The sequence below is a fragment of the Eretmochelys imbricata genome, chromosome 10 (assembly GCF_965152235.1).
Source record: "Eretmochelys imbricata isolate rEreImb1 chromosome 10, rEreImb1.hap1, whole genome shotgun sequence".
Lineage (NCBI taxonomy): Eukaryota > Metazoa > Chordata > Testudines > Cheloniidae > Eretmochelys > Eretmochelys imbricata.
The window spans coordinates 77519440-77533458 of NC_135581.1; the positions used below are offsets into that span (position 1 = coordinate 77519440).

A 14019-nucleotide genomic window follows, 5' to 3' on the forward strand; every position below is an offset into this window, starting at 1 on the left:
ATTATTCCATTCAGATTACACCATTCATCATTTTACATATGTAAAGAACAGAAAAACACTGTACTACTTTTATTTTTGTATCATGGATTTTTATCAGCCATGAGCTAGCATAAAAGAACAGAAAGTGTTTCACCATTAGTAGCTGCTTCTTCTCAGAGACACAGAAATCCTGGGTGCTTCCGAGTCCTGATCTCCTGCTATGCCCTTGGAATGGTTGAATCGGAAGGATTTTGACTAAGAAACAAGGTGAGGTGTCTTGATCACACATCAGTCCCCATTCATGAGAAGCATTTGAGAGTATTAATATTGCCATTTGTTTTGTATCTTTGGGGCCTTAATTACCAAGAATAAGATCCTACCTAGATTTAATGCTATTCATTATGTTGCTATAGAAACAAATTGACAGATAGTAAAGCTATCAAACTGATGTTAGGCAGCACCATGTAAACTCTCCCAAAGTTGAAAATAAACTTTTGTCCTAAAGGTTCGGCAAATTGGACTTGCAGGGTGGTGGAATTCCTGGATGCAGATACTGAACTTTATCCAGCCATGAGACATGTCTGACAGCATAACTGTACAAATAGCTTCATTTCACAGAGCTTCTTTGATTTCACAATCTCACAGAGACTCTTGAAAGCTGAGGGGCCACGTTCAGGACTAGGAGAATCTGAGAAAACAAATTAACATTTTAAATAAACAACCTCTCACAGGTAACAGGCAATGCAATTTGTTCCAGTGTTTGAGGAGAGAGCACTTTTGGGGGAGGTATCACCACCTGTTTGTAATAGAGAATGGAGACACTTTGTGATGAGTGGGCGAATTAGTTCAAGGATAAAATATAATGAAATGCAAACACGTGTGTCTATCTGAGCAATAAGCAAACATTTATCAGCCTTGCTGGGTAACCTGTGTTTCTATTGCAATCATTGTGGAAATACCACGATGGGAGAAATCATAGTGCTGTTTCAGGTCTGGAATTCTGTAACTTGATTTAAATTTGAGTAGGTCAATTGTACGTTCCATAAATATGAAATCCCAGCATCCAACATTCTCCCTGTTTCTGTTGTGAAGAGAGAATGAAGAATCAGGATCATTTTGTTGACTACAGCTAGGGGATTCTTGGGAATGTAGATAATTGGGAACGGTGCAGCTGAAGGATTTTTCCTTATGTCCCTATACATTTCTCTCATCTATTCTCTGGTTTGATTCCAAGACCAGTTCCACTTGAATTCTAGGAAGCTTTTTATTATTATTATCCGACAGCATTCTAGGCACCTTGCAGACCTATAGAAAGAGGAGGGTCCAGATCCTCTAAGATATTGAGATGCCTAACTTCCAGTGAAATCAATTGAGTCTAAGGATTTGGGCCCAGGTCCCTGTACAAAGAGTACTCAATCTATAGGCTCAATCGTCAGCTGCACCAGGGTGCATGGAGACCCGGGGGAGGGAAATGTATCTCTAAGCTGCCTTTCAGCCTTCCTGCATCCTGGGGCCAGTGTAAGTTAGAGCATCCCTGTGGTTGCACTAACTACTGCTAGCTGGAATAGTCCCCATGGGCTGTTCAACGGCTCTGAATAACCAGAGTACAGCATGCACTGGCCATGCCCTGACAGGACGCATTTACAGAGATGGGGGAGGAGGTAGGTGATGGAGAGCTGATTCTAATAACTTTATACCATTAGGGGAACCCCCAATGATAGGGGAATCCCCAGCTGCCCCTTTCGGGCAGCTTTAAGACACATCTGTGCAACTGCGGTATCAGCCTGGGGTCTATATTACATGTTTACACTCTCGTTACGTACCATCCATGCAGGTTACATTTGTGATGCAGGAGCTGATGCGCAGATTGAAACCTTCCTTACACTTGACGCAGTTATCCCTGGAGCCTTCACAGGCTGAGCAGTTATCATCACACCTGACAAAGAGACAAGTGCACAAATAATGTCTCTTGGCACCACAACCATTTGTGTAGAGATCCGACAGACCGTAGGGCAAATTCAGCCTCAGGGCACTGAAGAGATTGGATTTGAACCCACTTACATCTAGACTGAACCAGCCCCTTTCTCTCTGGAAAACTTGAGCCACGAGGGGCAGAACTTCTTACTGGACTGGAGACAGGACACAGGAGTCCAAATTTCACATTTGTTTCTGGTCCCAAGTTGCCATACTCTGATGGCCTAGGGGAACTGGGGTTGGGGGGTCCCAGCTATTTCCCTCCTCCTTCACCTTCTTAACAAAAAGATTAAAACAAAGCTAATTTTAATATTCACAGACAAAAAACATTATGCTGGAGAACACACATCAGGACTTTAAGGGTTAAAAACCTCACAGGAATGTTGTAATTACCTCAAGCCCATGACATTCAGATGTAAAACTTAAAAGAAACCCAGCCATGTTAAAGTACAGAAATGCAGTTAAGGGTTGTAACCAAGCTTAACTCTGCCCTGTAGAGATGCCATGATCAGTAACGCTTGTTTCGGGGACACTAGTCACATCCCCAGGGTTTCTAAATTAACGAGATGTACTCTCCAGTTTCACATTGTTTTTTGTCTGGGAATAGATAAGTGCAACATCTCTTCACTGAATCACTCTTTTACTCTGTTTTTTGAGGAAGAAAGGCAGCGTGGATCAACTACAGAGATTCAAGTGCTAAAGCGGAAGGTGATGATACAGAAAAAAAAGAAGCAAGGTCAGACATTTCTCCTTCTAAAGGAGACACGATTTACATGTGCCCATGAAACCTCCCAAAAGTATCAAACCCAGTCGGCAGGTTTCATCCTACCAGGAGAAATTAGAACATTTGGTTCTACTATTAAATAGTAACATTTATTCCTTACATATAATTAGGTGAAAATCAATGAGAGTTTCCACTTAAGTCAAGAAACTACTGTTTGAGAATGGACTAGAATCTGGTTTCTTACAGCACCTCTCCTGCACGAACCATCTCAGGGCTTTGCAAAGGAATGTGTTAAACACTGCTAGAGAACGGACTGTGAAGGCAAATGGAGCAGTTAGTTTATGCTCACTATACCTTCCAGCGCCAGCCCTTTTTTTCTGAATACCAGGGTTACCCTTTTCAAAGGGCACTAGAGAAGTACTAATTTTCACCCCAGCCCTAAGGGTTTAACATCTGCCTTGAAGGAGAGCGCAGCAACCCATGGCAGGGTCAGTGGTGCCTATGAGCCCCAGACTTGGTGTGGGTTTAGAACCCAGGGCCTCCTGGTCCTGAGGCAAGACCTACTATGATCATTTGTCATGTGTATTAGTGTAGCCCCTGGGAGCCCTAGTCATTGGCCAGGACCCCATTGGTGCCAGGCTCTGAACAAATGGAACAGACAGTCCCCAAGGAGTTTACTATCTAAGAATGCTCCACGCTGACACTTTTCACTAATCACCCATGTGAAAAATCAGCTCCAGTGAAGAATTTCCGAAAGCTCTGGGCTTCTTTGAACATTTTAGTCGGTCTAGTGAACAGCATCAAGTAGCCAGTTGTTTTCAGGGTTTTTATCTTCGTTCCCTGTGACACATGCTATCAGCAGCCCCACTCCGATTGCCGATGTATCCAATCAGCTATTAAGAATGGCTCCCTGTGCATTTCATGACGCTAACTTCAAAGGGAAAGGGCTCAAGAGGACACTGTACCTTGTGCAGACTTTATAAGGTAGACCTGGCACCGCCTCAGGGTAAAACCCCTGGCTGCAAGCAGGGACACATCGCCACTCGTGCAGGTGGAAATCTTTGGCACATTGTATGCATGCCTCTTTGCCTGGCCCTAGGGAGAACAAGGGAGACGTGAAATATTATCATCTGCTACAAAGACAATTACCGCATTGTGTTACGATGACTGTCGGACGGGAGCCAGGGACACTCAGGACTAGGATACATACTGCAGTCTGTTCTCTTCCAGAAGGCTGTGGCAGAATAAACAAGCTGCCTGAGACTATTGCTCCAGCTGGGCTCTGAATGGTTCCTCAGCTCATGCCCACATCCCAGGCCCAGCTAACCCAACAGCCTGGTGAGAAAGGACCTTCAAGAGATGCCGACAGGCATGGGTGTGCAGCAAAGTGTCACCGGACGTTTTTAGGAGCGCACACACACTGGCCAAGCCCTCAAGCGCCCACAACCTCCGATCTGTACTGACTTTCTGACAGAGTTTTTGATCCTGCTGTTAGATACCCCAGGCAGAGAGACTGAGACAAAGTACCAGCCCGGCATTGGCCCCTACACAGCCAGCCCTTCATACACATGGTTAACTTTCAGTTGGGAAGGCTTGAAGCCAGGAGAAGATGGCAGGAAAGGCAAGCAGGAAAATCTGTACTTAGGGAAGATCGCAAGGTTTGCAGTAACACCAGTAATACCAGTCTCTCCCTCTCTTCCTGCACCAGCATCCTCCTCTGGCTGCAGCCAGTTCCTGATGCTTTGAGGAAGGGAAAATCAATGTTCCACAACACACCTAAGCAAATGCTGTGTCCAGGAGGCAGCAAGGGGCGTCACCTCACCCTACTCCTCACAACCTCTTTGGGTTATGTCTATGCTGTTTTGTAAATTCAGGTCTATGGGTGTTTATGGAATGGGTGTTTCCAAGCCCGCACTTGAGCATCCACACTGCATCATAAACCTGGGTTTATGACTGCTGGGCCCAGGTCTCAGAGTTGTGGTGACATGTCCTACTGCACCATGCAGACCTTCTGACTGGGGTCTGCAGCTTGACCTGCGTCCACACTGCAGAAGGACAGGGCCTGGATTCAGGTTCTGACCCACCCCTCTAGCAGGGCCCAGGATCTGGATCCTGAGCATCTGGTGACCCGAGTCAGACTGATCGGTGTGCGGACGGAAGCGGAGCTTGGGCTCAAACCTGACACAGAGCCTGGGCTTAGTGTGCAGTGTAGACATAGATGGCTGGGCCAGGCTCCCAGGAAAGTCCTGCTCTTTTTTGTTGTGACCTCCCGGTGGTGCCATGTTGTAGTGCAGTCTCTATGCAGCCTCCTCCTCAGCGTTGCCAGCCTCTGCGGTTCTTTCCCAGTTTGGGCTACTTTTGAGTGGCCTCAGCAACCAAAAATCTTGAATCAGCAACAACGGGTGACTTTTTGGGGCAACAAGTTATCTTCTTGGGTAACTAGATACCCCAGACAGAGAGACAGAGACAAAGTACCAGTCTGGTGGTGTTCCCTACACACCAGCCCTTCGTGCACATGGAAAGGTTCAGAGCTATGAGAAGTTGACAGGAACATCAAGCCGGAAAATCTGCACTTTGGGAGATTTTACATAGAGCCCAGCTGCTCCCCCGTCCCTGTCTCTTTGCTGCCACCTGGTGGCCTTTCGAACAAGCAGCCTACAGACTGTAGGATGTACCCAACGGGGCAGGGAGCAGCCAACTGGGACGGGCTCGCAACCCAGAAGTGGCCCACGAGCGTGACTGGTGTCTGGTGCTACAGTGTTGCCGACCTCGGCCATTTCTTTTGACATGGCAAAAAAACGTGGGCTGTTTGAAGCAAATGGACATTCGGCGACGTTAGGGCTACTTTGCACATGCGCTCGCTCGGCAAACACTCGAGTTTTGAGGTTGCAGCGTTGCTCGGCTGACTCCCCTTCCGAGCTCCAGCCCTGCATCTCACTGCTACTTGCAGTGCTGGGGGTGGGGGAGGCATCTTCCACGCAGCGCCGCTTCCTTCATATCTCTGCTCCATCCTTCCCCCTGCTGAGAGCCTCTGTCTCTCGCTACCTTCCCCTCCCATGTAGGCACTCCACCCTCTCCCTTTTCCAGCGACAGCCCCGTGTCCAGCATTGGTCCTCCCTGCAGCAGCCTCACTCTGCTAGGCTGGGTGCAGGCCTGGCTTATAGAACGGTGGCAACAAATTCCTTCCAGATCCCTGCAGGTCAGCCAGTGCCCTGAAACCTGACTGTTGATTACCATTACTTTGGCCTTACCTCCTGCAAAACCACCAGCATTCTGAGCGTCTCTCTTTGAAGGCAAAGCTGCTTCAAAGCACCCCTTATGCTTTAAAGGGGCAAGGAGGACTGGAGTCCAGGAAACACAGATGCCGTTGCACCGCAGAGCGGAGGGCTCACGGCTTAGGCACGGAGGGCTGGGTTTAAGGCCGTTTGGAGGAACGGCTTGGGACCCCGTGCAGATGAAGAACGTACCAACACAGGTCTGGCAGCTCGTGTGGCACCTCTCACATTTCCGGGTCTCTTTGCTGAAATACATGCCCGGTTGACATTCCGGGAGACAGCCTGCTCCTAACGAGCTGTTGGAAAAGCAGGGGAGAAAGTTTTACCGAAACATACAAATACTCCCCCAAGCCCTAGTGATTTCACCATCGAGAGGTTTAATACAAGCCTCCGTGTAAGGACTGGGCAGCCTGGGACCCAACCCCCTCCTGCACTGAGGCAGCTTTGTACCCCCCTTCCCCAAAGCAAAGTGAACCCAGCAGATCCAGTCTCCCTAGGAATCCTTATGTGGCACAGAGCCATTGTAGTTGCCCCCACACCAGCCCCCCACTGCTCTGAAGCAGGGAACATGACCAGGGTTTTCCTGCACCCCTCTGTAATAGGCCCTCCTAGGGTAGCCTTCAGCCTACTTATGCCGAAAGATTGTCTTGCTGTAGAGTGGCCAGGATCAGAGGAGCGCAACTGTGGCCTATAGCTTAAAGCCCCCCCCGTACACTCCAACTTGCATTCCATGACTGCAGCCAAGGACTAGGCCCAGGAAGCCAGATTTTCTGTGCTGGCCAAGGTCTGCTCAGCACAGCAGAGAAGAGGGGTTGGTTTTCTGGTTCTATGACTGGCCCCAGAGGCTGCTCTAAGCTACACCAGCTGGCTTAAGAGACTGTCTGTCAGCTGGCCAGTCAAGTCTGGTTCACGGATACCAAGCTCAGGCCCCAATCACATCTTAGTGGGGGATGCCACAGGGATCCAATTGCTGGATTGGAATGTTAATAATTGATTTACAGCCCTTTTCAGGACATCACCCTAAACACACAATGTGAAGATTATTTTAATCTGTACTTCCCTGGCCCCTTCTTTCCCCCACCAAATATTGTGTTATTAGGATCAGCGTGATTTAGCGGATAGCACAATAGAGTAAGGATTGGAAAGGGTTTCTAGCCCAGCTTGGCCACTGACCTGTCGCATGACCCTGGGGCAGTCTTCAGGCTACTTATGCTTCACTTCAGCCCACCGGGCCTCTGCTTCCCTACCCTTTGTTTGTCTTCTTGTCTATTTATATTGTATGCTGTTCAGAGCAGAGCCTGCCTCTCGCTATGTGTTTGTGTACAGGGCCTAGCACAATGGGGCGCTGATCTCGGTGTGCTGCTGTAATACATGAATGCCCAAAACAATAATGAAGTTTAAAAACACGTGCAATACAATTGCACAGCACCACGACCTGCTGCCTTCTCTCCTAGCTGGGCAGAAGGCATCTGGAACTGAGCCAGCACTTGAAAAGACATTCAAGTCCTTCTAGGGACACTCCTTCCCCCCTCAAAAAAACCTCCTGCAGGATCTTTAATTAAATGTTCAAGAGGAAAGGGAGGGTTAAAAAAAAAAAAAAAAAAAAGAAAAAATGACATGGGCAGCTGGCCCAACTCTTCCAAAGGCCTGTAACACAGAACATGGTTAGATATTTGTAAGACAGAGAGATCATATCAAGGATTCTCTCTTTTAGAGGGTGTTTCTTCTTTACTACCAGGATGCCTGGCTTTTGAGGAACTAAGCTGTTTGTTTTTTATTCACTTAGTGAGCCACCGATTAGTGACTCATGCCAAAACAGCCAGCTCTTTGGGGCAGGGACTGTTTTTTTGTTCTGTGTCTGGACAGGCCTAGTGCAATGGGGTCCAGGTCCATGACTGAGGGTCCTGGCTGCTACAGTAATACAAATAAATCATGATTTTCTCAACATTGCTTGATTCTGAAGACTAGCAGGAATTCCCTTGCATTCGTGCAGCCTACATCCCAAGGGCCACATCGGGACTCCCGGCTCCTCACTGTGCTGAGCAGTTACACGCCTGAGCAGTCCCAGGGCACTGGCTGCTCGCTCATGTGAGTAGGAGGATCACAATCGGGCCTCGAACTTTGGAATGTATCTTCCAAGGATAAGGTGCCACAAGCCTTGCAGCTGCTCTCAGCTGAGCAGAACAGGGTCTTACCTACAAGGATGGATTGGATGGTGTTGTAGCATCCACAGTTACTACAGCTAGAACAGATTAAATCTCAACTTTATTACACTAGTATCTGGTGGCCATTATATGGACCCCAAAGCTACTGTGTTTTGAAACAGCACATGTGCACAGGATCTGGGTTCAGATCCTGCCAGCCACGTTCACAATATGTAGAAGACCAGCCCTTACTCTGCGATTACTCCTATTGGAATCAACAGGGCTGTGTGTGCAGTAGTCCATGGGAATAAGGGTGGTAGAATCTGGGATTTAGCTTTTCGTGTGTCCAGTGTATAAAGTGTGTTTTTAATCAGAGATGGGCCCAAGCCCAGAAATTCAGGCCCAGACCCCAAATCCAAGGAGTGCTGATCCAGACTGGGCCCATCTGTAGTTTAACACAAACCCCTTTGAACAAACGGCTTTGCTGCACTTACAAACCAGATGTGATTGACAGCTCAGCCGTGCTCTGAAAAACCATAAGCCCCCCCGTGGACCCTTCTCTAGGTTTCAGAAATAAGCAGAAACAGAAAGTTCTTATTGGAGATGTTCTGTTGGGCCCTTAGTGCTTTAATGTGACAGAGGAGATTTGGATTCCCAGCTTAAAAGGGTACTGGACAATAAAAGGTAGCTTTGTATGGCTTATACCTGGCAACCACTTCCACTTTCCCTTTTCTGAGGGAATGCAGAATCTTTTGGCACTAGCGATTTTTACTTCTGGGAAGCAGTGCTGTTAAAAAAGTCACTCCGGTCCAAGTACAGCCTGTTGACTCTATCAGACAGTTACGCATGCTCCAGCAGAGGAGAACCAAATTCATGACAGTGGCCACATGGGCTCAGCACTTCCAGTTTCAAACACTGTGACAAAACATCCCACTTTCACACTTTTACTTTTAAGGGGGAGAAGTTTTAACCAGGGGACTTGGGCTTCCCAAGGCTCTTCTGAAAATGAGCCCTCGCCCTCAATCCCCAGTAGCACTGAACTCCCACCCAGCACAGCTGGGGTAAGAAGAGACAAAGGTGGCTCTAAGCTGCCTTTCTACCTCCCTTCATTGTAGGGCTGAGCTCAGTGCAAGTTAGCACCGAAGGAGCCATCTTGATTTAACACCTGAGTGGTGGGGTGGAGTGTTTTTCCAGGAGCTGAGACTCCAGCTTGCCATGCATAAGGAGCGAGAGTTATGCCGGTACAACACCCCTTCACCTCCCTGGGGAGGCTGACTCTGGTGTAAGCGTGACTTTTTGCAGGTTAGCTTATGTCACTTGGGAAGGATTTAAGCTACCAAAATTAAACAAACAAACAAACAAACAAGTAAAGTCACTCATATTGGAATAAGAGTGCCCACATGAGTTTTTGGTGCCAGTGTAACTATATCTGTACAACTAGACTGCTATAGCTATATTGGTATAACTGGTAAAACTTTCCTGTTTAAATAAGGCCTAAATAAGGGACCTCTGTGTTTGCAGTATGCATTTTAAATGCACCCAAAATAGATATTTATAGGATCAACCCAATAACTCCTGTCACTAGGTAAACATCCCTTGTTTTGAAAAATCGACTGCACGGGACATGCTGAACGGGGAAGGTTCTGAAGGAGCTCCCTGAGGCTCTTGTGGAAACCGTACGTTGTATAATATTCAATGTAAACATTTGCTCTTTTTTTCCCTTTTAGATGTCCTCCCCACTGCATCCCCACCCCCACCCCAGCTTATAAACAAACAGCAGCAAAGGGGATTTAAATCAGACAGCATTAAGGGGATGAGAAAGAGCCAGAAGTGAGATGGCAGACACAGGAGCCCCATGCTGCAAGAAGCTGAGCATCCTCAGCTCCCAGTGATGTCCATGCTGGGACAGAGTGCTCGGCAGCTGGCGGGGTAGGCCCATCTATAGACTACAGGCCTGGCTCTGACTCCCATGGACCTTAACAGGGGCTGGACTAGGTGTAACGTGAGCATGATAGATAACATCATGGCCGTTAGCACACCGAGGCCAGGTCTACACGATAAAGTTTTCACAGCACAGCTATGTTGGTTAGAGGCGTGGAAGCACCACCCCACTAGCCAACAAAAAGCCCAGTGCAGACGCAGCTATGCTGACAGCAGAATGCTTCTGTCTACATAGCTGATGTCATCTGGGATGGCGGTGTTACTATGCTGACAGAAACACTCCTTCTGTTGGCATAAGCCGCGTCTAACACTAGGGGTCTTCACCAGCATAACTATATTGCGAAGCATCTTCAGAGTGTAGACACCGTCAAAGACGCAACTCAAAATGGTGGTCAGTGGTCAGCTAACAATCTGGGGCTGATTCTCCTCTCACTTAGACTGACTCCACTGACTGGTCTAAATCTGGGAATAAATACATGGCAGTCTAAAGACCATTGATCAAAAGCCCATTTAATTAACGGGAGGGTTTGTATGGACTTCTGTGGGCTTTGGATCAACCCTAAATGAGGGGGAAATGAGACTTTTCTTTACCAGTGACAACAACAATAATAATAAAAATAATAATAATACTTAGCAGTGCCATTTGAGGCCCACTCAGTGCTATCGATACGTGCAATATGGCACTTCTATACCACAGTGATGAATGCTATAGATAAATGGATGGAGTACATAGTGCTTTTCAGCTATGGGATGAGTTATGTTATATAATGACTGCTCCCTCCTTTGAATTTCCTGGCTTCTGGCAATTTGGATCAGTCGTAGTGTTACTGAAACATAGATATCTATTTTTTAAATTCCGCTTTTTGATTTTTCATAGTGTGCAGATTTCACATCAGTTTCTGGAGTTTAATATAGAGAGAAACATTTTGAAAGTATTTTACCTGAATCCATCCTTGCATAGAATACGTTTCTCTGGATCACTAGCACAGTTTTTACAGGTTTGATGACATTCGAGACAGAGCTTTTGACCTTTTAAAAAAAAAGAAAGTCAGTGTAAATAAAATCTGCCCAGAGAGATGCAAGCAGCAGTCTAGCCGCAATGCACAAGAAAGATCTTACGAGTTGAAAAGTCCTACAGTTCAGCAGCTATTTGCAGGCAACAACTTACAGAGGTAGAACAGGTTTCAGAGTAACAGCCATGTTAGTCTGTATTCGCAAAAAGAAAAGGAGTACTTGTGGCACCTTAGAGACTAACCAATTTATTTGAGCATGAGCTTTCGTGAGCTACAGCTCACTTCATCGGATGCATACCGTGGAAACTGCAGCAGATATTATATACACACAGAGATCATGAAACAATACCTCCTCCCACCCCACTGTCCTGCTGGTAATAGCTTATCTAAAGTGATCATCAAGTTGGGCCATTTCCAGCACAAATCCAGGTTCTCTCACCCTCCACCCCCCTACACACAAACTCACTCTCCTGCTGGTAAAAGCTCATCCAAAGTGACCACTCTCCCTACAATGTGCATGATAATCAAGGTGGGCCATTTCCAGCACAAATCCACATGGGGGTGGGGGGGTGAGAAAACCTGGATTTGTGCTGGAAATGGCCCACCTTGATTATCATGCACATTGTAGGGAGAGTTGTCACTTTGGATGGGCTATTACCAGCAGGAGAGTGAGTTTGTGTGTAGGGGGGTGGAGGGTGAGAAAACCTGGATTTGTGCTGGAAATGGCCCAACTTGATGATCACTTTAGATAAGCTATTACCAGCAGGACAGTGGGGTGGGAGGAGGTATTGTTTCATGATCTCTGTGTGTATATAATATCTGCTGCAGTTTCCACGGTATGCATCCGATGAAGTGAGCTGTAGCTCACGAAAGCTCATGCTCAAATAAATTGGTTAGTCTCTAAGGTGCCACAAGTACTCCTTTTCTTTTTGAGAGGTAGAACAGCATTTTCGAGATACACGTGAGCCCTTCCTATTAAAAGGACATACAGATGGGTGGTGGTCACACTATGTGGATAACTCACAGGGACACACACAGTAAATACTTACTTGATTAAGCCAAATCGGCTAGCAGTTTTATGATGTTTCTGATTCAAAATATTCTGCTTCTCATGGATATCAAATTATCCCCATACATTTCAATAGGCCAGAAGCTGCACACATTTGTGTGGGTTCTGACACATGCTATGGACCTGATCCAACTCTCATTAAAGTCAATGGGAGCCTTTAATGGGAGTTGGATTGGGCTCTATATTGTCCAAATCCTTACTCAGACAAAGCTCGCATTGACTTCAATGGGGTGTTTTGGGCTAATGGGGCCTCATGGATACATTAAATATAGACGGATGTCAATCCACTATGTGAGTAAAGTAAAGCAGCAGCATTCCTATTCTTGCCCACAGCTGGACTTACTAAAAGTGTTCACAGTGCTGTCAATGGCTACACATTACAGACACAATGGAACAAAAGGGAGCACCGGCAGGAAGGGCTGGGAGAGGAACAACATTCCAAGCGTTAGACTCAAAAATGTGACCTTTAATATTATGGGGAAATGGCATTTACAATGGGATATTGGAAAATGTCACTGTTTTAAATTATCCTCTTTTCTCTTTCCGTGGCTTGCATTGGTTACCTCCTTTTTTTCTCTGCCCCCCTCCATGGCAAGTGATCCAAAGCAAAACACCTTTGTGAGACAGGTGGAATAAATAATAATAATAATAATGCCTATTGAACTGCAGCAATGGCAATTAATAGTTACATTTCTATAGCTGGGGTTTCCGCCTTTGAAATCACAACTAAGGGTGGAATTTTCCAAAGGTATCTAAGTGAATTAGGCGATTAAGGTCTGGTTTAGGTCAATGCAAGACACTTCCATAGTTAGATTGATATAAGTTGCCTACACTTAAAGTTTGCTCCCATCAACATAACTGCCCCACTACTCCGACTTAATAACTTCACCTCCACAAGCCGCTTAGGGCTTGTCTACATTACCCGCTAGATCAATGGGCAGTGATCGATCCAGCGGGGGTCGATTTATCACATCTAGCCTAGACACGATAAAATCGACCGCCGAGTGCTTTCCCGTTGACTCTGGTACTCCACCAGGGTGAGAGGCGAAGGTGGAGTCAACGGGAGAGTGACAGTTGTCGACTTACTGCAGTGAAGACACCACGGTAAGTAGATTTAAGTACAGCGACTTCAGCTATGTTATTCACGTAGCTGAAGTTGCATAACTTAGCTCGATCCCCTCCCCCCCACCCCCCCAGTGTGGACCAGGCCTTAGAGTCAAGGTCAATGTAGTTAGAGGAACGCAGTGTCAGTGTAGACACTGTGTTGTTTATCTCGACTGTTACTGGTTTTCAGGAGCCTTCCCACAATGCCCCACACCGACAGTACAATTGATACAAGCGCTCCTGGTGAGGACATGCGCCGCCGACAGAAGGAGCAACGTGCAGACACACAAGCAATGTAATTTCTGCGGTGGCTGTATGCCCACGTGTGTTAGAGGAACTTAATTTTGTAGTGTAGACATGAGCTAACTCTCACTGACTTTCAACGGGAGTTAGGTGCTTAACTCATTCAACCTTCTACCCTAAGCTTGGCGCTGGGAGAATTCCTGAGTTCCAGTCCAGACTCAGCCTCTTATTGGCTATGTGGCCAGAACTGTTCATTAACAGTGCCTCAGGTTTTGGGGGCTGAATTCTGAGAGGTTGATTCTGCTGCTGAATCTGAGAGGTTTCTCATTATCCACAGCTCCCTCTGAAGTCTGCTGGAGTTGTGCAAATCAGGTCTTAAATATCTTGAGTCGGGCACCCCAAAATGAAAACATTAGTGGGCACATTTGAAAGTTATGACTCTGACCTTGGCATCATAGTTTTTCCACCTGTAAAACAGGGATTATAATACTGTCCTACCTCCCAGGGGCACTGTGAGGGTTAAGCTAGTTCATGCTTGTAAAGCATTGGGAGT

At 46.7% G+C, this 14019-nt stretch overlaps 1 protein-coding gene across 2 annotated transcripts in view; it reads right to left on the minus strand.

Annotated features, from left to right (window-relative positions):
- Positions 1 to 539: 539 nt before the first annotated feature.
- Positions 540 to 14019, minus strand: part of PCSK6 (proprotein convertase subtilisin/kexin type 6) — a 118586-nt gene continuing 105106 nt past the window's right edge. Inside the window, exons 17-21 of one of the 2 annotated variants that reach the window (XM_077827977.1) lie at positions 10979 to 11066; positions 6145 to 6248; positions 3643 to 3772; positions 1803 to 1915; positions 540 to 637 (exon numbers count right to left, since the gene is read on the minus strand). In XM_077827977.1, the coding sequence (XP_077684103.1) occupies positions 540 to 637; positions 1803 to 1915; positions 3643 to 3772; positions 6145 to 6248; positions 10979 to 11066 (533 nt within the window). Of the gene's footprint in view, positions 668 to 1802; positions 1916 to 3642; positions 3773 to 6144; positions 6249 to 10978; positions 11067 to 14019 lie in introns of both variants that reach the window. The other variant, XM_077827976.1, reaches the window with a different exon arrangement.